This window comes from Suricata suricatta, chromosome 5 (assembly GCF_006229205.1).
Source record: "Suricata suricatta isolate VVHF042 chromosome 5, meerkat_22Aug2017_6uvM2_HiC, whole genome shotgun sequence".
In the NCBI taxonomy this organism is placed as follows: Eukaryota; Metazoa; Chordata; class Mammalia; order Carnivora; family Herpestidae; genus Suricata; species Suricata suricatta.
The window spans coordinates 70,868,488-70,893,574 of record NC_043704.1 but is presented as its reverse complement, the minus strand read 5'-3'; the positions used below and the strand labels follow the sequence as shown (position 1 = coordinate 70,893,574).

The following is a 25,087-nucleotide window of genomic DNA, read 5'->3' as shown; positions in this document are numbered from 1 at the left end:
CAGGGCTCAAACCCACAAACCATGAGATCATGACCTGAGCCGAAGCCAGACACTTAACTGACTGAGCCACCCAGGAGCCCTTGTTTTGTTTCCTAAATTCCACATATGAGTGAAATCATGATATTTGTCTTTGACTGCCTTATTTTGCTTAGCATTATACTCTGTAGCTCTATCCATGTCATTGCAAATGGCAAGGTTTCATTCTATTTTATGGCTGAGTAATATTCCATTGTCTATATATACCACATCTTTTTTATCCATTCATCTGTCATTGGACATTGGGCTGCTTTCATATCTTTGCTATTATAAATAATGCTGCTATAAACATAGAGGGGGAGCAAAAAATAAGGCTGGTATAAACATAAACTGGTAAATACCCAGTAGTGCAATTGCTGGATCATAGAGTAGTTCTATTTTTAACGTTTTGAGGAACTTCTGTACCGTTTTCCAGAGTGGCTGCACCAGTTTTCATTCCCACCAAGAGTGCATGAGTGATCCTTTGTTCTTGGCATTCTCACCAACACCTGTTGTTTCTTGCGTTGTTGAGTTTAGCCATTCTGCCAGGTGTGAGGTATAGCTCATTGTAGTTTTGATTTGCCTTTCTCTGATGGTAAGTGATGATGAGTATCTTTTCATGTGTCTGTTAGCCATCTGTATGTTTCCTAAGAGCTTTCATCCTTGAATGATGATTTCAATTAAGTGGCTTGCTCTCTTTTTTTCCTCCTTTTTTTACTCCTGTTACTTACATTCCATTCACATTTTAGTCACATTCTTTTTAATCTTGCTTTCACATGAGATCTCTTTCCCTTTAGTTCATTTCAGACTTGAAATAATTTTTTCTTGGTCTGTACTGTCCAGTATGGTAGCCACAAGCAATTATTTGAAATGAGGCCTTTCTAAATAGAGATGTACTATAAGACTACATTATGCAATACAGATTGGATTATGAAGCCTATGCATGAAAAAAAAGAATGTGAAATATCAGTAATACTTTATATTGATTATATGCTGTAATAATATTTTAGATATATTGGACAAAGTAAAATATATTATTAAAATTAATATCACTTTTTTTAATGTGGCTACTAGATAATTTTTAATTACTTATGTGGGTTCACTTTTATGACTTGCATTCTGTTTCTCTTGGACTGCATTGGTCTAGATAGTATGAATAAGTGATGTTGCTTTCTTGGGAAGTAGTCATAATGAATGAACCATTTATTCAGTCACACAAATTGTAGCACATTAAAAAAAATACATTTTTGTACCTGGTTTCTAATTTAAGTATAGACTTATAACATTGACATCTTTTACCTATTATTATAACTCTAATAACCCAAAATTCATTTTTATATTAATTGCATTTATGGAATTATTTAGAAATAATTGAATCTGAAAATAGAGAAACAGCCATCTCCAACTTTATTATTCCCAGCAACTACAACTTTTAGGCAGTTTATAGAACATCATACAGTAATGGCTGGGGCTTAGTTTCTGGAGAAACCTTAGAAAGTTTAGTATAAATTTATTTTCTAGTGTGCCATTTTAACTAGTTTTTAAAAGTAGTTACTTTTTGGGGTGCCTGGCTGGCTCAGTTGGTGAAGCATGCAACTCTTGATCTCAGGGTTGTGGGTTCAAGCCCCACATTGAGTGTAGAGATTACTTAAAAATAAAATCTTTAAAATGAAGTTACTTTTTAAACTTAAAAATAGTGGGGCCCTCCCAAATGTACTAGAACAATGATGAGGCTATATCTTACCTAAATGCCTTTCCTCACCCCAGAGCATTCTGAGAAGCAAAAATTCTCAGATGATTGCTGCTACAAACTGCTACAAAATGTCAATGCAGCTGAGCTCTAGAAAATAAATCTTTAAATAAGAAAGTCATTGTTCTAATTGTCAACAACAGTTACAGGAAAAGAAACGGTAGTCAGTATCTGTTTCTTTTTATATAAGTCTACTTTCTTCCTATCCTTCCTTTTGACTTGACTGTGTTAGGTTTTCTGCCTCCCAGTTCCCTGAAGAGATATGTTAAGCCTCAGCTAAAACATGAAGGAAAAAAATCTAAAAGAAGGTGTAACTTCTCATGTTTAAAAATTCTTCTTTTCTTTGTCTCACAATCTCAAACTGTTTAGTTTAAAACAGTAAAGAGCTAACCAAAGAAAAAATATTAGCAGGCCGTAGTCCCATACTTACTATCAATTACTGTATTACTTAGTGAATTAGGACTAAGATTTTTCTGGAACTTATTTTTGTGAGTGGCTATGGGCTAAAAAAGAAAGGCTTACCTAATTTACACTTCTCATTCCTCCTACTTTCAGAATAGAAGGTGTTAGGGCACAGGAAAGAATACAACTGAATGTCTTTATTGACTATTGAATTTGCCTGTCGTGTGTGTGTGTGTGTGTGTGTGTGTGTGTGTGTGTGTGTGTGGTGTTGGCAGTGGAACACGATCTGGATCAGATCGACTACATCGACAGCTGCACTGCAGAGGAGGAAGATGAGGAGACGAGACAGCCCAGGGGCCTGGACTCAGACAGCCTCAGCTCCCAGTTTATGGCGTATATTGAACAACGGCGAATCTCTCATGAGGTACTACGCACATTTCAACCAAAATCTGTTGCTGTCCTCTAGTAAAATAGTTCATGATGGCATAAATTTCAGTCGTATCAGTGATTTGTTGATTTAGGCCTAATTATTGTTTTATAATGTTCAGTTCTAATTTCATGATTGAATTTTTCAAATTTATTGTAAAAAAATCAGACAATAGTCTGAAGTAGGGTTTAGCTTTATTTTTCAAGTAAAAACAGATTTCAGAATTTTGAAGAAGAAATGAGAAGTCCTAAGAGTAGCCTACACCTCTGAAGAAAGTGCAAAGAACTGTAATGCTCTTCATTGTTGTTCTTCATTGCTTTTTTATTGTTATGAACTAGTAAATCATAATTAAGTAATCAAACCAAATTGCTGACTTTGGAGCACGTACAAACTTGACCACAGAATTTTTATAATGCGCTTAATTATATTTGAGCTTTTCTGTCAAGTCACGTAGAACATAAATTGTTTGCCATTATCATTCTTGGGTGTCTCTTGTAGTGGAGCACTGAGTTGCCCCAGAAAACAAATAAGCATTCAGCGCACTGTGGCGTCTCTGCCAGTCCCCCAAGGGTCTCAGTGGAAATTGCATTCTTCAGCGTATCTAGTCAGCACAATGGAATGGCTCCACTTCAGTGCGTGTGATGCTAATGTCTGGAGTTGGTCCCAGGCTCTGAGCAGGGGTTATTTGAGAACCACTTGGGGCCTTTTTAGAGAATGATGTATGTAGCCTTTTAGAAATAGAGAATAATCACTCAAGTGGGGTGTGTTGTGGAGCGATATTATCATTCTTTAAAAAAAATCCTTCAGTCTTCCTGTCTGAAGACTTCTGAACACAGTATCTTTTTGTTGGTGTTCAGAAGACACTCTTATATGTAAAGTTGGATAAAATTATATAACTCAAAGTCCTGCAGCCCAGAAATAGCAGCGTACCAGGTGACTAATGAAACTACACGTGATTCAGGCCATGAGCATTCTTGTTAGCGCAAAGGGCAACTGCTTGGCAAAAACATTAAAATTAATAATGCACATTGTAATCTTAAAGGGAATCTTTTTTCTTTCATTGCGGTCTTTTTCTTTGCTCATTTTATGGGTAGTTAGACTGCAGAGATGAGGTATCTCTACTAAAAGTGAAAATACCTGTTATACTAGTGAAAAATTATAGTATCATTTGTTAAAGCCATTATATTGGCTATTTTGTAAAATATTTTTAAATTCCAGCTAGATCTGTGTGGTAGTCTTTATGATTCTGTCAGAAGGCTCTTTATGGCTTCTGTTGTAAGGTTTTACACAGTTTAGCATCTATAAAAATATGAAGTAAGCATTAGTTTAGTTGGTTTAATAGTGAGTGAAGAAATATTTTTATATTCTTGAATACTATCTAAAAAGAGTTGTTAAAAAAATGAATCTATTTGAGATTTTAAACACTCTGCTGTTTAATTTTGTTATAATACCTCTCACATATATAGAGGTATTATGATAAAGTAAGGTATAGCTTATATTTATAGGGTATGAAATGAAACCAATGTCACGTTCATTTTATCATGAAAATTTCATGTACCTCTAGTAATTGCAGATAATCGCAGTACTGTAAAACCAGAGTGTTAAGTCACTGATGTTAACATAATAGGAAAGATTTTTGTTTATTTTAAGAAGCCATATTCACTGAAATTAGAATAATTATTCTTTGATCACAGTTCTAGAATTATATCTCATTCTGTATGATGGTCAGGCCTAAAATTTAAAGGAGTCTGCTTTAGCCTTTTGCAGTAACTCACCAAAGATTTTCTAATTCTGTGTGAGGTACCTGTTTCCTGCAGGTAGACCATACATAGTTTCACATTTGATTTTCAGATATACTTTTTGGATAAGGTGGTTTTCTTTCCCTTTAAGATTACCCATTTTAATGATTATTTTTTGTGTTGAAATAAGATTGTATTGCTTCTATAGATTCTCATTTGACAAAATACATGTTGTAATAACCTATAAACCTTTACCTTTGATTTATAATTTTATTGTTCAGTATGTGGTCCATATCACTGAATCCAGTTTAATTTTCTTCAGTAATGTTTTCTGAAATGACCTTTACCCTTTAGTTTATAAACAAATTGCCAATGTTTTTATTTTAGTTAACACCATATTTTATCTTAAAGAGAAGTTACTTTTTGCTTCCTCTTAATATTACACCAACATCCCCAGGACTATTTGTACGACTACCATAAGTAACAATTTGTGATGATGAAGAAGTAAAGAAATGGAATCTGACCAGTGAACTCCCCCTTACTAGAAATATTGAATAGAGGCTGAGCACAGGCAGGGTAGGGCAGGTTGGAATTCCTGTTCTGGATGGAAATTTTTACTAGATGACACCTAAGATCTTCTCAAGTTCCAACCTGTTATCATTTACTAAATATTACTGTATGGTCAGTGTAATTTATATAATACAGTGAGAAAGAAATCCACTTTTTAAAGAATAAGTGTTTTGGGATTATACATAGTGTTTTGTTTACCAAAGCAGTCAAATAGCTTTTAATGAATGCTTTTAAACATAAAAATTTACATTTGAAGGTTTTGCTGAAGTATTTTTAGTGTAATATACAGATCTCTAAATGCCAAATTGAATGTGAACTATGTAGTCACAGTGTTATGGATACTTATGTTAAACTGATTTATTTCTGCTTTTTTGGCCTAGGGTTCACCCATAAAGCCAGTACCTCTGAGGGAGTTTCAAAAAACAGAAGACATGAGAAGATATTCACATCAAAACAGGTTTGAAAAAACCAGTTCTTTTTATTTGCTTCTGTCTTTAAAACTCATTAGTGAGAGCATGAAATGATTTTGGTTTTGTGCAGATTTATGTATGATGAAGACACTTAGTAGATACTGTGTGTTTTAGATACCATGTATTTAGAGTTGAGTGACAGTGTGCTTTTTGCTCATGGAATAGAAAGTAAAATTGATTTATTGATTCTAAATTCAGATTGCCTAAACCATTACTTGTACAATTATTTGATTTGAAGGTACTTAATAGGAGGGAGATTCTGTGGTGAAATCTGGATTTATCCATTAAGAGGGCTAAATGAATTTCAGGAGTCCTAAAAAATTTTTTTCCTTAAACTTTTGACTAGAAACTGAGCTAGACAGAGACAGCAATATGTATCCTCCTTCTATCTCAATTGAGATGATCTTTTTACTACACTTAGTGCCTCACATTTCTAAAATTAACTTCACTGCCTAGAGCACTGCTGCTTATTCTTGAAGTCGTAGGTTTCTTGCCATATATCACAGTAGTTGAAAAATTCACAGCCTTTGGGTCTTTGCTTCCTGTCTTTCATATAGAGTCTTGTCTTTTTTTTTTTTAACTACTTGAGGTTTTTTTGGTTTTCTTTTTAAGTTTATTTATTTTTGAGAGAGAGAGAGAGAGAGACTGCAAGCCAGGGAGAGGGGCAGCAGGATCAAAAGAGAGAGAAGAAGAATCCTAAGCAGGCTCCACACTCAGTGCAGAGACTGATGTGGGGCTCAGTCCCACAAACCATGAGATCATGATCTGAGCCAAAATCAAGAGTCAGATCCTTAACCAGCTGAGCCATTCAGGTGACCCTGTATGAAAGTCTTAAAGTAGTAGACTTGACAGTCTTGTTCTTTTTTTTTTTTTAATATTGTCAAATTGGCTTCCATACAATACCCAGTGCTCTTCCCCACAAATGCCCTCCTCCCTCACCACCACCTCTTTTCCCCCCCTCCCTCTTCCCCTTCAACCCTCAGTTCGTTTTCAGTATTCAATAGTCTCTCAGGTTTTGCATCCTTCTCTCTCCCCAACTCTCTTTCCCTCTTCCCCTCCCCCTGGTCCTCCATTAGGTTTCTCCTGTTCTCCTGTCTTGTTCTTAAACATGAATACCCTTTGTGGAAAGTGTCATTCATAGTTCTTTACTTATACTTGACAGGATATTAAAGCTGTTTTGGGAACTGAGATATAGATGGATAAAGAAAATATGGGAGAATAGTGAAAGAAAGAAATCTCATAATTGACCTTTTATAGTCTCATAGATTAGTTCATGGGGATTTTTAATATTTATTTACTTATTGAGAGAGAGAGAGAGAGCGAGCGAGCGAGCGAGAGAGAGCACGCTATGAGTGCAGAGTCCAACATGGGCCTTGACCTCACCAACTGTGAGATCTTGGCCTGAGCCAAAATCAAGAGTCAGACACTTAACTGACTGAGCCACCCAGGCGCCCTAAATTTTAAATCTCTGAAATTGAAATTTATCTCAGAAAAGCTTTTTAGTTTCCTTGTGTCCTTATATTAAGGATATTGGTCTTTTGAGATTCTAGTTTCACAAAGGGGTTTCCTATTGTGATTTTCCATTTTGGTTGGGCCCACGCTCAACCTGTCCCTCTTACCTCCTGCATCTATATCATAAGGAAGGCTCAGGATCTCTGGAATTTAGTAGAAACCCTCAAGATGAAAGTCAACTTTTTTTCCCCTCAGTTTCCTTATATATTAGTTTTTTAATACTTCTGCAACAAATTATCACAAATTTAGCAGCTTAAAACATAATAACTCAGTTCTGTGGGATAACAGTCTGGTCAGGCTTGCATGAATTCATTCTCCTCTTAGGGTCTGGCAAGCCAAAGCCAAGAAAGGTACTGGCTGGCCGAGATTCTTACCTGGACACCTGGGGGAGAACCCACTTCCAGGCTCATCCAGGTTGTTGGCAGATTTCAATTCCATGTAGTTATAGGACTGAAGTCCCTGTTGCTTTGCTGGCTTTCAGCTAGGACTGTTCTAGCTTCTGGAGTCTACCACAGTCCTGATTCATGGTTCCCTCCATCTTCAAGTCAGCCATGGCAAGCTGTTTTGAATGTTTCTTCTCACATGTTGAATCTCTCTGATTTCCCTTTGTGTTACATTCCACAAACTTGCCTTCTCCCCCCGCCAGTTTTAGTGAGAAACAATTGACATATGTCATTGTGTATAAGTTTAAGGCATATAGTGTGATGGTTTGATTTACATATATTGTGAAATGCTTACTGCAGTAGGTTTAGTTAATAGCTATCATCTCATAGATACAATAAAAAATAATTTTTTCACCTTATGATGAGAACTCTTAGGGTTTACTCTCTTAACAATTTTTGTATGTATTTGCAGCAGGACTAACTGTAGTCATCATGTTGTACATCACATCCCTAGTATGTATTTGTCTTATAGCTGGAAGTTTGTAGCCTTGACCACCTCCTTCCAATTGCCCCTCCCTCAGCCCTGCCATCTTGTGCTTTTAAGGGTTCCTGTGATTTTATTAGCCCCACTTGGATAATCTTCCCATTTTAAGGTCAACCAGTTAGTAATCTTAATTTCATTTGCAGAGTCCTTTATGACTTGTAACATATTTACTGGAGTAACACCGGGGATGGAGGTCATGGGAGCCAAAAATCTGTCTACTAAACCTTAACCCAGAGTTCCTGTTTTTACTACTTTTTAGAAATTTTTGCTCTGCCAGTCCTGAGGAATTCTTCGCTCACCTGAGCCTATGCTTTCAGACCTAGTAGTTTTTCACTTATATTCACAGTCACCCACTAGTAATGACAGACCCTGGATTCAAACTTGGTCACAACTAATTCTAAAGCCCATGCCTTTAGCCACTAGACCATGTTGCTTCCCCCAGACTCATTTGTGTCTCATTCTTTATTAGTTATAACCCAACTAAAACTCTTACCCTACCAACCCACTCTTCTCTTCTCTTGAAAACCTTTGACTAAGAATGTACTGACTAAGAGTGATAAGATAAAGATTGGTAAAGATTGGGAAAAATTGAAGGAACTTTTTTGCCCAGCTTCAGTTTTATTTTAAACCTTGTCTAAGGGAGTTATTAAGTAATTTATTCTGTACCTTTAAAAAATTATAATTTGTCCCATCAAAACCTTTTCAGGGATATTTTAATTATTTTCATAAAGGTAAGAAATATGGCTGTACTCTTGAGGTTATATAAAATAATTTTTTTCAAAACTTTTTTTTCCATGCCTGAATATTAAAAAAAAAAAAAGAATTTTGTCCCAGCAAAAGCACTGCTAGGAATTTACCCAAGGGATACAGGAGTGCTGACACATAGGGGCACATGTACCCCAATGTTCATAGCAGCACTGTCAACAATAGCCAAAACATGGAAAGAGCCTAAATATCCATCACCTGATGAATGGATCAGGAAGATGTGGTTTATGTATACAATGTAATACTACATGGCAATGAGAAAGAATGAAATCTGGCCATTTGTAGCAATGTGGATGGATCTCGAGGATGTTATGCTAAGTGAAATAAGTCAGGCGGAGAAGGACAGATACCATATGTTTTCACTCATAAGTGGAACAGGTGAAACTTAACAGAGGACCATGGGGGAAGGGAAGAGGAAAAAATAGTTGGGGAGAGGGAGGGAGGCAAACCATGAGAGACTCTTGAATACTGAGATCAAACTGAGGGCTAATGGGGGTTGGGGAGGAGGGAAGTGGGGGTGATGGGCATGGAGGAGGGCACTTGTTGGGATGAGCACTGGGTGTTATATGGAAAACAACTTGACAAACTATAAAAGGAAAAATGAAAAGAATAAAATGAGACTCGGGTAAAAAAAAAAAAAAGAATCTTGTGAATACTTCAAAGATTTGGAACCAATATAAGAAAAGAAATGTGGAGAGAAAGAGAACAGTAGTGTGGCTTAAATTTTGGTTTTTTACATATTATATTTTTTAGTTTAGGAAAGTATAGGGTAAACCAGTGTTTCTCAATAGGTTGTAGTAGATATTTGAAAAATGTGTTTATTTGTTGGAATTGGTTGCCAAAAGGTGTTACTGGCAGGCATTAAGGCTAAACTACCTATAATGTGCAGGACAATCTGGTACAACAGAAAAATTATCCAACGTGTTATAACACTGCTATTGAAAAACATACTCATAGATGAAAAACATTCATATGTACGAGTGAAGCAGCATGGTGGCGTCTCGGAGCGCCCAAGCCATGGTGGGCCCGCATTAGCACCTGGTAATTAGCTTGAGGGAGCTGTCAGTTCTCAGCTGTCTTCTTCGCTACTTTTATTCTCTCATATGCCTTACAGCATGCTCTGCCGCCATCTTTAACTTTTATAGCTTAGTTTTGCCCATTGCAGGTCCTTTTTTTCTGTATGTGTGTCCATATGCTTTTACATCTCTGCACTCTTTGCTTTCTCCTTCCTACGTTCTGCTGCTATAGAGTGGGGAAGTGTGGTTATAGTAGGAGCCACTAATCTCCAAGTCAGGAGGCTTGAATTCTTACCCAGGTTTTACCTGCAGTGACCATCATTAAACCTCTGAGGACCTCAGTTTTCTCCTTTGTGAAGTTAGTGGTTTGGACTCCATGATTTCTCAGGCACCTCCAATTCTCGTTGGCTGCATACCTAGAGGATGAGAGAGCAATCTACCATCGAGTCAGACAGATAAGATTTCAAATCAGATAAAGACTACTGGCTGCATCACCTTGAGACAATTACTTAACTTCCATTTCTCGGCTTTCCAGCTGTAAAATGAGGGTTCTAATAGTTCTTCCCAATAGATTTGCATGAGGAGTAATTGAGAAACACTGTGTATAAAGTACTTCACAGGGCATATGTAGTGCATGGTAGCAGCTCAAAGATTGTTAGTTTCTATGTTTGCCTCTGAAAAATATTGTTCAAGAAAATGACACAAATCATAGTTGATAAATGCAAAAGAAGTATTGATTACACATGTACATCAAGAGGAAAAGTCCCAATTTTAAAGAAAAAGATCCTAAAAAAGACCTTTTTTAAGAAGACCTCCATAGGTTGGAATCTATAGAAGAGGCTTAAAGTAAGGAATTAATATATGATGACTGAGAAGATCTTGCTGGAGAAGAGATTCCATAGTGGGCATGTTTCTGAAATGGGGTGAGAATCCTGAAAGCCAGGTTGAAGAATTTATATTATTAGTCAGTAATAAAAAATGACTAGAGCTTTGGGAGACTTTTTTTTTTCTTTTCTTGCCTCGTAACACACTGATTTAATGCATTAAAATCAACCTGACAGACTAGTAATCATAGTTTAAAATTTTAGGTGCTAAATGTCAAAAAAGCCACTTGCTCCCAACATTGTTAGTTCAGAGACACAAATGAGTAACAGACACTTGGAACACTAAATCCAATTCATGAAAAAGATAAATATCAAATTATAAGATTAGCATTGGTAGGGGTGCCGGCTGGCTCAGTTGGTAGAACATGCAACTCCTGATCTCGGGTTGTAAGTTCAAGCCCCACTTTGTATGTAGAGGTAACTTACAAATACAATCTTTTAAAAAAAATAAAAATAAATAAAATCCTTGGGAAAAAACATTTAGCATTGATAAAACTGAGAAGCACTTTTTTACTGCTTTTTTTTAAGCATCAAATCAGGTTTCGTCTTTTTCTTAAAAATAAAAGTCGACAGAATCTCTACTGTTGTTATTAAAATTGCTCCATCAGTTGAAGATGGGAAGAGGGTGCTTTATGAGTATAGTGGCCAGGTGCTGCCATATTCCAGATTCAGTTGATAAAATAACTTTGTATGTAAAACGATCTCTCTTTACATGTATCTTGTTTCAGTCATGGTAATGAAGAAGGGGTAATAGTCATGTATGCTATCAAGAAATGATGCTATTTGAAAAGTAATCTCAAATGTCTGGTTAGCACTGGCTGATTCGGACCATTGTTGCCTCTCTGTAGCTTGATCAGTGACACTATCACATGAAATGTGAGTGGGAGACATCAGGTATTCCTGTAGCTTAATTTAATGACTTGGGCTCAGGTTTACAAAATGCAGTCAGTCTTTCATTGCTGACCGGACAGTTTGCCTATTGCTTAATAGAAGGCTACGTTAACAATAAAATTTTACTTGTCTTTTATATACTATCTGCCTTACCAAAGAATTTTTTCTTTCCTTTTTTCTTTTTGGGTCAGGGTTTCATCTGAGCCATCTTCTCTCATGTCACTATCACCAAGTCACAACCAGGTAAATTTGTTTTGTTTTGTTTCTGTTTTAGTTCTGATTTTTAACTAAAATGATTTTCTATTTTTATAACACTTAAATTACCATTAATTGCCAAACATCTATAAACTTTACTACTAACAAAATACAGCTAATGTAACATGTGTACCTGATACTTGCTAACATGCTTTTAGACCCTAGACAGAAAATAAATCTTTACTGACATGATGGCTTTATAGTGCATATATATAAGAACACAATGCAAAAAGATGGGAGGTGATTAGCAGTAAACACATTTAAAGAAATGCTAGGTGACTGCAAAGTAGAAATTGCTTAAGTCAGTAGTAGTTCTCTAAACTGATAAAGAGTATTGATGAGTTGACCTTTAGCCCCACTTGAATATGCGAAATACTTTTGTTCCAGTTATCCCAAGCAGACCTGGAGCCTCATCGGAGAAGAGAACAATTAGTAGAGCGGACTCGGAGGGAGGCCCAGCTCGCGGCCCTTCAGTATGAGGAGGAGAAAATAAGGACCAAGCAGATTCAAAGAGATGCTGTCCTGGACTTTGTCAAGGTGAAATTTTGTCAAATTTCATTGAAATTTCTAAATTAGAAGTAAGTGCTTATTTGTTTTGCTGAGCCTTTCAGTGTTTGTCTTAATTAAAGTGTCAGCTTTCTTTTTTCTCACTGTAAGGAATCTCCAGTAAATAGCATTAACTGTCTCCTGCTTGTGATTACATGAATTGTCCTCCTGTAGGGTAGGCTGAAAAGTGATCATCTTGTACTTGGGACAGTAGTCTCTTCCTCTTAATTAGCAGTCTGTCTTTAGACATCTCACTTTACTCTCCAGCTGCCATTTCTTCAGTCTATTAATAAAGATCGATAAGATCATAAAAGTGCAAATGCCATGTAAACTTTAAAGTGCCATGCAAATGTGAACTGTTGTTGTCCAAACCCACCTGACTTCCTCACTCTGGTGAGTACCAAAACTGTGTGAGGGCCATAGGCTTAATACTTTAGAATCATCTTTGAGTCTTTCCTTTTTGTTCTCTCCACATCTACTCAGCTAACAACCCCTGTTAATGTTCGTTCGTTCGTTCTTTCTTTCTTTCTTTCTTTTTCTTCCTTTCTTTCTTTCTAATTTTATAGTCTCTACAGTTGCATCTAACCCTGGTTCAATTTTTTTTGCCTCTATCTTTTTAAGGTTTCTTTTGTTTGGAAATTACCTTGGATTTTCCTCTTCATAATAATTATTTCTATTTGTATTTGTTCGATAAAGGTCTCTTCCATTTATCCGTAAACACCATGAACACCGGGAGTGTATCTGTCTTATTTATTCACTGCTCCATCCCTAGATCTTAGCAGGTGTCAGCCTGTAGTTGTTAAAGGAATGATTGAATGAATGAATCACTCTTGGGCTACAAAAGCTTTCTCTCTTGTGTTTCATAACTAGCTAGAGACTATCTTTAAGTACCATACACATGATAAAATTCTTTTTTTTTTTCAAATATATCAAGCCCATGATGATGAGATTTTAAGCTCACAGAAAATGGAAATAAGATTGACCTAAAATTAAAAATTTCTTTAAAGAAAAAAGAAGGCTGTCTCCAAACTCTCACCTGTGACCAGAATGCTATACTGACTGTCAGTAAATAATGCTGGCCGGACACACGCCGCATCCTAAGCACTGTTTTGTGCATTCTGCATTAACTCATTTATCATTTAACCTTCTGTAGCCGTCACATAGCTTGTAAGAGACAATCACATCGTGATGGTTTGGATTAAATGTCATATACGAGTTTGATCTTGATCTGTTAGATAGAAGATCTACCTAGGTAGAATTGTTAGGTAGAACAATTCTAAGTTCTTAAGCAGGAGAAAAACATGAGAGGAAAGGTATTGAAAAACTAATCTGCTCCTATTAGAATATGTTAGAAAGAAAGAGATGAGGAAAATGAAATAGTAATTGGAACAGTTAGACTAGGGTGCAAAATGAAGGCATAAAACCAGATGATTTCTGAGGTTCCTAAGGAGAGACAGTATTATAAAATGGCAAGCGCTTAAAATTAGAAGTATCAGGGGGCACCTGGGTGGCTCAGTCGGTTAAGCATCTGACTCTTGATTTCAGCTCAGGTCATGATCTCAGTGGTTCATGCATTTGAGCCCCATATTGCACAATGACAGTGCAGAGCCTGCTTGGAATTCTCTTCCTCTCTCTCTGTCCCTCCTCCCACTCCTCTCTCTCTCTCCAAAATAAGTAAATAGAGGCAGCCTGGGGGTTCAGTCAGTTAGGCATCCAACTCTTGATCTTGGCTCAGATCATGATCTCAGCAGTTTGTGAGTTTGAGCCCCATATCAGGTTCTGCACTGATGGCGTGGAGTCTGCTTGGGATTCTGTCTCTCCTCTCTGCCCCTCCCCTACTTGTGCTCTCTCTCTGTCTGGGATTCTGTCTCTCCTCTCTGCCCCTCCCCTACTTGTGCTCTCTCTCTGTCTCTGTTTCTCTCTCAAAATAAATAAACTTTAAAAATCTAAAAAATAAATAAATAAACTGTCATGCTAAGTGAAATAAGTCAGGCAGAGAAGGACAGAAACCATATGTTTGCACTCATAGGTCTAACAGGAGAACAGGAGAAACCTAATGGAGGACCAGGGGGAGGGGAAGAGGGAAAGAGAGTTGGGGAGAGAGAGGGATGCAAAACCCGAGAGACTGTTGAATACTGAAAACGAACTGAGGGTTGTAGGGGAAGGGGGAGGGCGGAAAGCGGTGGTGGTGATGGAGGAGGGCACTTGTGGGGAAGAGCACTGGATGTTGTATGGAAGCCAATTTGACAATAAAATATTAAAAAAAAAAATAATAAACTTAAAAAAATCAGAAATATCTGAATTTGAATCCAGCTTTGCTACTCATTATGTGCTTGGCTTTGGGAAAGTTACTAAATCATTCTGTGCTTTTAGTTTCCTCGTAGATGTAATATTTAACTATTAGTGAATTTGAATAAATCATTGAAGATGAGTGGAAAAGAAAAAGGAGATCCCAAAGCAAGATTTTGAGGCTAAAGAATAGTTTGAAAAGGAGTCTAGCTTGATGGAGAGAATGTAGGATTTGGGGTCAGAAGATATAGGTGCAAATCTCAGTTATGCTATATACCAGATCTGTGGGCCTTGCACATATCATATAACTTCTCTTGTCCTCAATTCTTTTGTCTTTAAATCAATATGATTATGGGGGCACCTGTGTGGCTCAGTCGTTTAGGTGTCCGGCTTCAGCTCAGATCATGATCTCACAGCTTGTGAGTTCAAGACTTGTGACAGGCTCTGTGCTGACAGCTCAGAGCCTGGAGCCTGCTTTGGATTCTGTGTCTCCCTCCCTCTCTGCCCCTCTCCTGCTTGTGCTCTGTCTCTCTCTTTCTCAAAAATAAATCATTAAAAACTTAGAAAAAAAAGAATATGATTAATGATGTTAGTGTTTCTCAGAGAGTAAAAGGAATCACTTAAGATAATGTATATAAGAATACATTGTAAAACTTTGACTATACAGATGGTATAATTAATTGATATAGTAGTAGAAAATAGCAAATTGGGAAAAGAGCCAGTTAATATGGCAATTTATAGGTTTGTTTTTGAACATGTTGAACATGAGGTGACGTGGGTTTCCAAGTGGGGAGTTTCCACAGGCAGTTGAAAATGCAAACCTGAAATTTGGTTGCTAGGAGGAAGCTAACGGTGTTAGCACTAGAGGAAGAGAGATTGAGTTGAGTTCATTGAGAGAATATAGTGAGAGATCACTGTTCTGTGACTGTATTTGTTTGCATGTACATATAAAAAACATATACTTTTTGTATTTTTATTTATAAATGCTTATAGGCATATGAAATACTGTCTGTTAGTTTGTTGCTCTTCCCTGTTTAAATTGTAAGCTGTTTAAGGGAAAGGGTGACATCTTCTGACCAAGAAATCTGGCACAGTGCTGCACACAAGAGAGAGACAGAAATTAATGTGGGTGATTATTTTGGTAAATAGAATTTATCATTTCCAGTGTTCCAGTTTCTAACCAACTTCCCTTTTTTGGGGGGGCTTGGGGGTATATAGCACAAAGCATCACAAAGTCCACAAAAACAACAACCCCCCTTAGATGGTAAGGTAAGTCTATATAATCACCTTTTCTTTGGAATTTTTTATTACAATGGAAATGAAATGTTTGCATGTGATTATCATGTGTTTTCAGTGATCAAAATACTGCCAGTTTCCTTTTCCTTTCACAGAACTCCACTTATTCAGGAGAAGACACAGGCCAGGGAGTGAAGTGTATAGATTAGGGGTTTTGTAGTCTGTACTAATTCATCAGGAGATGATTTATTTCCTTCCTCCATCCCCACCAGAAGTATCTCCCTGATCCATTTTCAAAGCGTACTGTGTGGTGAGAGGCCGTCCTGGGAGCCCTACCTGGAGCCAGTGAGTGGTGTTGGTATCGAGCAAAAAGATACTCCATATACCTCAGCTCCAGGGCTCATTTCCTGGGGGTGTGTTATTGATTACACAAGGTACACAGTAGTTTTATAATATTAAATAGTACATTTTCATTGCAAGTTAACATATGAACTTAATTGCTTAACCTTTAAAAAATTTACCTATTTTGATCTGTTAAAATGAAACTTATTAAATAAGTATTTGTATTGTAGTCGGCTTTAAAAGCCATTTTTCTTTTTTGCCTATTTTTCTTTCTTTGCCTTCTCAAGTTTTTAGAGTATGATCACTGCTTCCTTAAAAATGCTTAAAGGCATTGTTTCATGTGAATTTGGAATCTGTTTTCTGTAAACTAGATTACGTGAAAACCTAACACACGGGGCTTGACAGACATTAAGTTTCACCACAGAGTTTTTAAAGCACAAGTGGTTCTGGAATATAAAATGCATTATTTGAAATCTTTTAAATGATCTATTATAAAGTGTTTTTTCCCTTATCTTACTGATTGGACATGCCATTACTACTTCTGGTTTATCTTAGAACTTACGCTTTGGTCTAATACCTGAAAGATTCCCTCAAACTTTTCAGTTGTCTTCTGTTCACAGGACAGTAATAAAGGAACAGACCTTTGACAAAGTTTGATAAGTTAATAACCTCTTCTTTTTTTTTTACCCCCCAATTTTCTTCTTCATGGTCATTCTGGAGAAATTCATTATTTAAAAATCAAAGCTTCTCAGGAAAATAAAGTGTACAATGTTTAAATTTCTAGCTGTCCTCTTGCCTGAGGAAGGTAATAAAGAGATGCATAGGCCAGAAATCATGACTCTTGGGTTTATTGTTTTGTCACTGACTCATTAAATGACCACAAATTCTTTGTTACCGCTACATCTATACTTCATCTTTCTCTTCTGGGAATAGAGAATAATAATCCCTGTTCCCCTCCTTGCTTTAGTCAGTTTTTAAGCGGTCAGATCATATTTGGAATTAAGCTCTTCGGAAGAAAATCATCACTCAGAATCAACTTATTAGCTATTATGATAAATAAATTCAAAATGATTGTGAATATGAGCCTATATGTTAGCATCTTCATTATGTCTTAATATACCTCTTTGCTTGTGTTATTTGTGAAATATGTCAGGTGTGTATCGTTTGTTTTTGACATTGCTTCATTTCTCTCCGCCTCTCCAGTGTCCCTTCCCATCCAGAAGGTCTCAGCATACTGATGATAGTGCCTTGTTAGTGGTAAGAGCCTTGCACAAAACGGAGTTATATATTGCTGTGCCAAGAGTTTGGAGAATAGTTATTATACTTTCACTCAGAAATTGTCTGTGTATCATAAAACATGATGAGCGTCATTACTAAATGCTTTACAAATAGCTACGACTGTTTCCCTCCATTACTGTTCATGAATTACCCAGTGTCCCAGTGTTCTGCAGCTCTGATTCAGATACCTTTGTTAGTGTTTCCAAAACTAAAACATTCACACTGCAGACCATAGTAGCTTCGTATGTGGGTTGGGAGGAGAGGGCATATCAGTTTTTTGAACATCATTTCTGATTCCAGGTGCACTTACTTTATTAATCATTAATTTGGCTCATGAGTCACCTGTGTGTTACATGAATTTCCTTACTCCGTGACACTAATGACATAACTGTATATTTGCCATCCTATTTTATTATCTATTTTAATAATCTATTATTATAAGATACCGAAAATCCCAAACTTTTCAAAAATACTTACATCTCAAGATTATCCCTCTATGCCCATTTTCTAAACTTCGGGAAACATTCATTTGGAATGTTACCTACTGATCATTTTTAACACGGGTTTACTTTGCCTGTTTCTTCAGTGGAAAATGAGTATAACATAGGAAGTGTTTTGAAAAATCTTACTTTTGTCAGCCTTGCAAGGGAATTCTAACATCCACATAATTGCTTTCCCCATCATGTTTCATGATATTTTTCACAGTAGTGGTAAAAACTAGCAGTTCCTGTCTTGTGCTGGTAACCGCGCCCTTGTGCACACTGCTGCGTGAACCGCACACTTCAGCATGAGCTCCTTCCTCCTGGACTTCCATTGTCAGAATTTCTGTGTGTTCTGCAATTACCATTTCCTTTGAGATGGATAAAGCACATTTTAACTGGGCCGTCTTACAGATAAATAAAACCACCACCTTCTGGAGTTTTCGTGGAAATTAATTGGTATGAGAAGCAAATGATTTAAATTAATGGAGAAAATTACTGAGAGCCTGTGATGATCCAGACACTTTACCAGAATTATCTCATTTATTCCTCACAGTGATCTTAAATGTTAAGGTTAAACTGATCACCATTTTACAGATGATGACTGAGGCACAGATGTTTTGTCCGTAATACTTGTCTGAAGTCTCATAGCTAGTAAGTGCAAGATTGGGTTCGAATCCAGATCTGGCTGCCTGAGAACCTGCTGTTAAACACCTTGGTGCCCTGCCCTTCACACTCTAATGGAAAACAATGGGACTTCATAACATCTAGGAAGTGACATAGTCTGAGTGCCCACACTTCGTTGTCAAGGGAAAGTGGAATTTGGAAAAACAAATCCCCTCAGTGTGAAATCTGAAATGACTTTCAGCCATTTTCAGAACACATACGCTTGTATTTTACTTATCAATATTCATGTTTGAACTAAATGAGATGGCCTTTAAAAGGACTGTGTCTCACATATTTTTGTATGCCAAATAGTATCCAACACTGTGCAAAAAGAGTCATATTTAAAGAAAAAAAAATTTTAATGTTATTTTTGAGACAGAGAAAGAACATGAGCAGGGGAGAGGCAGAGAGAGAGGGAGAATCTGAAACAGGCTTCAGGCTCCAAGCTGCGGGCACAGAGGCTGACGTGGGGCTCAAACTCACAAACCTCGAGATCACAACCTGAGCTGAAGTCAGATGCTTAAGTGACTGAGCCACCCAGGTGCCCCAAGAGTCATATTTTTAAATCATACCTCTGTTCTTCTCAAGACTTCTCTTCAGTAGCTTCATATGGTTAAAAAATAAATAAATAAATAAATAAATAAAGGACCTTCTTAAGGACCCGCAAGCTCCTACATACTCCCTCTCTCATCTCTGGGCTCATTCTACGCCAGCATTTTTTCAGCTTTTCAACTACAGTAAGCCTGTTTCTACCTCACGACCTTTTGCAAATGCTATCTCCCTTAGCATGGAATGCTTCTTTCTCTCTCCATTTCCTCCTTAGTTAATTTCTACTCATCTATCAGGTATCAGCTTAAACGGTACATCTTTAAAATGACTCTTCTGCAGCCTACAACCCCCAAATCAAATTGTCCCTACTGTTATTTTTTCTCTTCATAGTATATTTAGGTGGGTGTTTATTGTTTTAAATCTCTTCCCTGTTAGACTACCAGACTGTAAACTTTATGGGCACGGGGATAATCTCTGTTGCATTTACCTATGTATACTCAGTCCCTGTCATTGTTCCTGGGATATATTAAGTGCTCAATAAATATTTCCTGAATGAACACATAAATGCTATGCATCTGATATTGCTCATTAAATTGTTTCATGATGAAAAGGTCTGATAATACAGGAAAGTGTAATGTTCTGTTTCATTTAAAGACCTTGAAATACAAGATTTGAAATAAGTATCAGTGATGTTTAATATCTGTGACACTAATATGCTCTTAGGACTGCCCTCCAGGCTTTCTTTAGCGCATCTGTATCTGTATCTTGTCTCTAGAAACTAGAGTATGTAGGCTCATTTCACATCTACTTCTCTTCCACTCCTTTTGTCCTCCTTTGCCAACATAGTGGCTTTTAGCCTTTTTATGTTTGAGATTGACAGTAATTTCTGTACAGTTGATTATAAGGAGGCCCAGGAAAACTGAAGAGGTGACACATGCACAGTATATGACTATTGTCACAGTGTTGTTCTTTGGTACATTTCCTTCTTCACTTTTTTCTGCCTTTAGATAGATTAGGTTATAGTGTTGCTTTTTTTGCCCTTCTTCCCCCCCCAGAAAAAGAAACATTGCTATCTATCAACTGTCATTAAAAATAGTTGTATTTATTTTATTGATCGTCTGCATACCTTTTCCTAAACATCCACATGTGTTTAATAAGGTTATTTATTCCATGATTCACATATTTGTGATCCTAGTTTAAATTTTTTTTCATAACCCGGTTTGCTTGCAGTATCTTAGTTTAAATTTTTAAAAGTTATTTAACTTAAAAGATTTTAATATATTTAAGACTTTGGCATTTTGTTGTTTTAATAGGTGCAGTCTTATCCAGTGCCCTTTGTGATGAAAGTCCTGTCTTCTCTGATTTCTTTCCACTCTTTACCAAATTAAAAAATTATCGTGTTTTGACAAGTAATCAAAATTCTGTACAATAGATTCTAATTACTGTCTCTAATTATACCTGTAATTAGATAATAGATACAGCTAATATTTCTAGTTGTATATAGGATAGTGAAAGGATAAAGGATTCAAAAAAAAGGAAAATTCCTCTTACACTCATGTAGGTCACTTGGACACGGGCAGAAATGAAATGCTGGTTCATCCACAAGGCATAACACAGAATCTTCATTCCTCTGTTTTTTCACATCAGAGCTGTTACATTAATTATAATAAATCTAATTTGGATTAATGTTGAAAAAATAGTGTTCTTACTCATGCCATTTCTGCTCAGTTAAAATGAGCTCTTTGACTGGATCTGTTTCCCCCCGATCAGAATAGTACAAGTCTTGGTAGTTTCTAAGGCAATTTTGCTCAACAATTTTGATGTTTACAGTTTTAGCTCTATATAAAATCACTTTTAATAAATCCTTCCTGCCTCCTTTTTTTTTTTGGTTGTCAAATTATCATTTATCAAAATATTTTCCTTTGTAGTTCTTAACTAGCTGGACATTCCACTGTACCACTGTTGATGTCATCTATGATGTCATGAGGGCAGTGGCCATCAACATTGCAGCCCACAGACTGAGCAGTCCCCAGGATCTCTTTATGATTCCAGAGAGTTCTCTAGCTAAAGATCAGTGCCACATCCGTCAGGCAGTGTTGACAATCTCACTGAAAATGATGGTTCCACTGTGCTTAACGTTGTTCTACTTTGTGTCTCTCGGTGGTTCCTTGAGAGCTTGGATAGTCAGGGCTGAAGCAGAAGGCACCACTTCACTCGGAGCCTATCTGTTCCGAGTGCTCAGTTCCACTGTCATCCTGAGACCCTTCCAGTTACCAGTTGCCTTGGCAATGTCATCACCAGCCTTTTTGGAGACAGACCCAAGGGGCTGATCTTGGGGGCTAGGGCAAATGTGGCCCTGACCTCCCCACCAGTGCACCTCAGGTGTATGACTTTGATGTCGTTGGGGTCAAATTAGGTGACATGCCAGAGGCAGCTACCTGGATTTGAAATGACAGAAGACAGTTGCACCTTGGCCTCCTCCGAGCCAAATGCCAAAAACCCTTTCATTTCTTGATTAGTGTGGTATGAGGTATTGAAATAGTTTGGATTGTATAGGTGGGAAAACTGTCTTATAAGTTAGGGGTTTTCCCCCCTTGTATTCCTTCTGCCCTACCAGTATTTAATAAACCATTTGAAAGTTTGTCCACGACCTTTCCTTTTCTGATTTCGTTGACAAAATCTGCCTGCCTGACTGACATTTTGCTAACATAAATGCTGCCTTTTGTTTCTTCTCTTTCTCTTTTAAAATTTAGTCGCTGTCAGGGTTGAATCAAGTGGGCTGTGCTGCTACCCTGCCTCATTCTTCTGCCTTCATGCCTCTTAAGGTATTTCTTGTTACTGTAGTACACCAGGAACTTTGGGGGAGGGTTGTGCCTAAGAGGTCTTAAATTTTCCAATGATGGGCCCAACAGCAATGTGAAATCTAGGATTGCATGAAATTTACGTAAGCTTATAAAACTCTTTGAGTTTAACACTAATTTTACTTGAAAGTTTTGAAAAATTTACCATGCTAGAAATACTCACAGAGCCTGTGTTAATTCTTTATACTGAAATTCTGTTTGACATTCTGATTTTCCTACCAAAAGTTTTTTTTGTCATGAGTTACTTTACTTTGGCTAATAAATAATATAAAATTAACTCTGTTGTCTGATGTGCATTCAAAATAATTTCAGTCCCAGTCCCCAGATGTGTTGCTACTAAAACCTTCTTCTAGTAAAGGTCAACAAACAATGGCCTACGCCACCTGTTTTTGTAAATAGTTTTATTGGCACACAGCCACTACCATTTGCTCATATATTGTCTGTGGCTGCTTTCGAGCTTACTAGCAGAGTTGGAATATGACCTGCAGCCCTGTGCTATGTTATTATTTGAAGGCCTCTAGGAATGGTGATTCCATATTTGTTAATCATATAATATATAAGAAACTTTTTTGTGTGTGTTGATATATATTTATTTGAGCTTTATAGGATTATTTTATGTATATACATATATGTGATTATTATATATTTACATTTACATATATATCTTTTATGACATACCACAGACTGAAATTCTTTCTTTCTTTCTTCCTTTCTTTTTTTCTTTCTTTTGTTTGTTCGTTTGTTCGTTCGTTCTTTCACCAAGTCTTTGTTTCTTAGAGAAGAATAAATGTGTTAAGAAGAACTTTAAACCAAGGTTTTGTCTCAAGTTATTCTTGTTTGAATGTCAAGGGCACAAAAGACATTCCAATATATTTGCCCATAAAGATCTTTGATTCAGATCCCAAGTGTAAATAGTCATCTTATTTATTCAAAGATTGTTCTTAATTCCATTATTGGTGCATAAGACAGACTGATCCTTTCCTGAGTAGTTAATATTTTTGAGACTTCACGCATGATCTGTTGGAGGCCAAGCACTGTAGGTAAAACATCTCCTTCTCTCTTTGTAAGAAACTATTAATACTCTTCACCGTTAGAAGGTTCCCTCCCCCTTATCTAACTTAGATCCATGCCCTGTGGCTTATACTTCTCTTTGCAGAGTAGAGATTTTTCTATTTAGCAGTCTTTAAAAAAGAATCTTTATATTTGAAAACTATTATGATGCTGCTCTTGCCTTCTCCCTAAATAAACTCTGGTTATTTTATGTGCCTCTCCCAGTCTGTTAATCCTTCTGAGCTCTCTCAAGTTCTCTGCCTTCCATTTTGGCTCCACAGTCCCCCAGTAGAAACACAGCCCTTAGAGCCTACCTGGTGCTGAGCATGAAACAAGGTTTTTCACGACTTAACTCCAAGCATTCGGTTGACTTTTTCTCATTTCAGTATCCATTTTGCTCAGTATCCACTGTAATTCTCAAATGTTTCAGTTACACTCCTAAATGATAGTTTCCACATCTTGTATCTTTTGTTTTTCCAATTTTGCCTTTTGAACATTTTTAATTCTCTGATTTAGCACAGTACTTTCAAATTCTTGCATCATGTCCTTCTAAATGCTGGCCCCAACTTTGTATCATCTGTAAGCCTGATAAGCCTTCTCGTTAGTCGTCTAATGAAGATGCTACACATACCTGGATGACTTCTGAAAAACCTTTATAATTCTCATCTCTTAACTCTTTGCTAGCCTTCCTCAGCCTGGTTCCTCATTTGAATGACAACACAGAAAGTTAAGGGATTGTTACCAAAGTTCTCACAAGGAAGTTATATAACCAGTATAGGAGATACATAGGAGAAAAGTTAATTCATTATACTCAGTGGATACCTTAGGGCATTGGGGCTTATTCTCTCCTAGAATCATAGTTGAAAAGGCCAAATCTGAACTTGCCAACCATTGTATGGGAAGTTTAACTTTCTGTCTGTTAGACCTGCTGCAGTGTAATTGATTAGTTTAAAGACTTACTACCCTTTCTTTTTTGGTATCCCCATTATTATACAGTAGGTATATATTTATATATATTTAGGCATGGGTTTATTTCTTTTGTTGCTTAACCAAGCAAAAAAGTTGAGTTTCTGTCAATTTCCTTTTTTTTTTTTTTTTTTGGCCCAGCCCTGCAAGTTCTCAAATATAGTCAGTGGCCTCTAAGTGATTCGAACTAATTACCTTAGTACCCTAGAATGCAAGTCACTTAGATTTCTAGTTTCAACAAAAGTACATTTTAAAAATTATCATTTTACAAGTCGCCTCTATTCTGGCTTTGTTTTTCCTTATACACAACAGTGTATTACCTTTTGGTGTTTCTAGAGGTGGAGAACATTTGTTGCCATTCGGTGCAATTTGTTTTAGCTCTTCCTTCTCATCTAAAGGAGTTGCCTATTAGCTTTATTGTTTTTTGCAATATTAAATTTTCTAGCCTGACTACTGTTATGTCTTTTCAAATTAAAAAAAGTTTTTTCCTGTATATCTGGAATAATCTCTACTGTTTATGTTTTCCTGTTTGTACCATTGAACCTTGACCAGGTCTCTTTTGGGGTAACTAGTTTTCTCCTTTCTGTCTCATATTCTTTGAAAATAAGGATACTCTTGTTCCTTGTAAAGGTATCATTTTTGCCTCATTTGCTTGTTCGTTCTTTTTATTAGTTCTTGTCGCTCTGATCTTTTTTTGTTGATCTTATTTTAAATTTATAATTTAAATTTTCATTTCTTCTCAACATCCTAAACTTAGTTTATTTGCATCTATAAACTTGATGAACGTATCTTTTTTCACTAATGAAGATATAATACATAGCTTCACTCAACAGCTAGCTTACTTTATAAATTCTCAGCCAAAGAATATCAAACCAAGGAATTGTTACCACGAATATATCTTCCACATCAATCCAAGAATCTTCTCAACAACATGGCTTCTGTGTATGTGTGTATGTATGCATGAATGTTAGCAAATTCCCTATCATCATTAATTTCTTCTGCCCAGCTCCCAGGTGGAGAGAACAGATTAATGAAAATACTAAAACCAAAAGTGAGAACAAAGCATGGGAGCAGATGTGTGTACCTCTGTGTTTTAAAATCATTCTGGTAGAGGCACTTGGGTGGCTCACTCAGTTAAGCATCCAACTTTGGCTCAGGTTATGATGTGGTTCATGAGATCGAGCCTCACATCAGGCTCTGTG

The 25,087-nt window shown here is 36.7% G+C and overlaps 1 protein-coding gene and 1 pseudogene across 9 annotated transcripts in view; one reads left to right on the top strand and one right to left on the bottom strand.

The window, feature by feature from the left end:
* The window catches only part of LRCH3 (leucine rich repeats and calponin homology domain containing 3), a 121,067-nt gene that overhangs the window by 74,107 nt on the left and 21,873 nt on the right, over nucleotides 1–25,087 (top strand). For 4 of the 9 annotated variants that reach the window (XM_029939483.1, XM_029939482.1, XM_029939481.1 and 1 more), the window contains exons 9-15: nucleotides 2,443–2,591; nucleotides 5,284–5,360; nucleotides 11,560–11,611; nucleotides 12,011–12,160; nucleotides 15,677–15,727; nucleotides 17,240–17,293; nucleotides 21,762–21,833. In XM_029939483.1, coding sequence (XP_029795343.1) covers nucleotides 2,443–2,591; nucleotides 5,284–5,360; nucleotides 11,560–11,611; nucleotides 12,011–12,160; nucleotides 15,677–15,727; nucleotides 17,240–17,293; nucleotides 21,762–21,833 — 605 coding nt within the window. The remainder of the gene's footprint in view (nucleotides 1–2,442; nucleotides 2,592–5,283; nucleotides 5,361–11,559; nucleotides 11,612–12,010; nucleotides 12,161–15,676; nucleotides 15,728–17,239; nucleotides 17,294–21,761; nucleotides 21,834–25,087) is intronic. The other 5 variants (XM_029939485.1, XM_029939489.1, XM_029939484.1 and 2 more) reach the window with 4 other exon arrangements.
* Nucleotides 20,879–21,707, bottom strand: LOC115292493 (annotated as a pseudogene).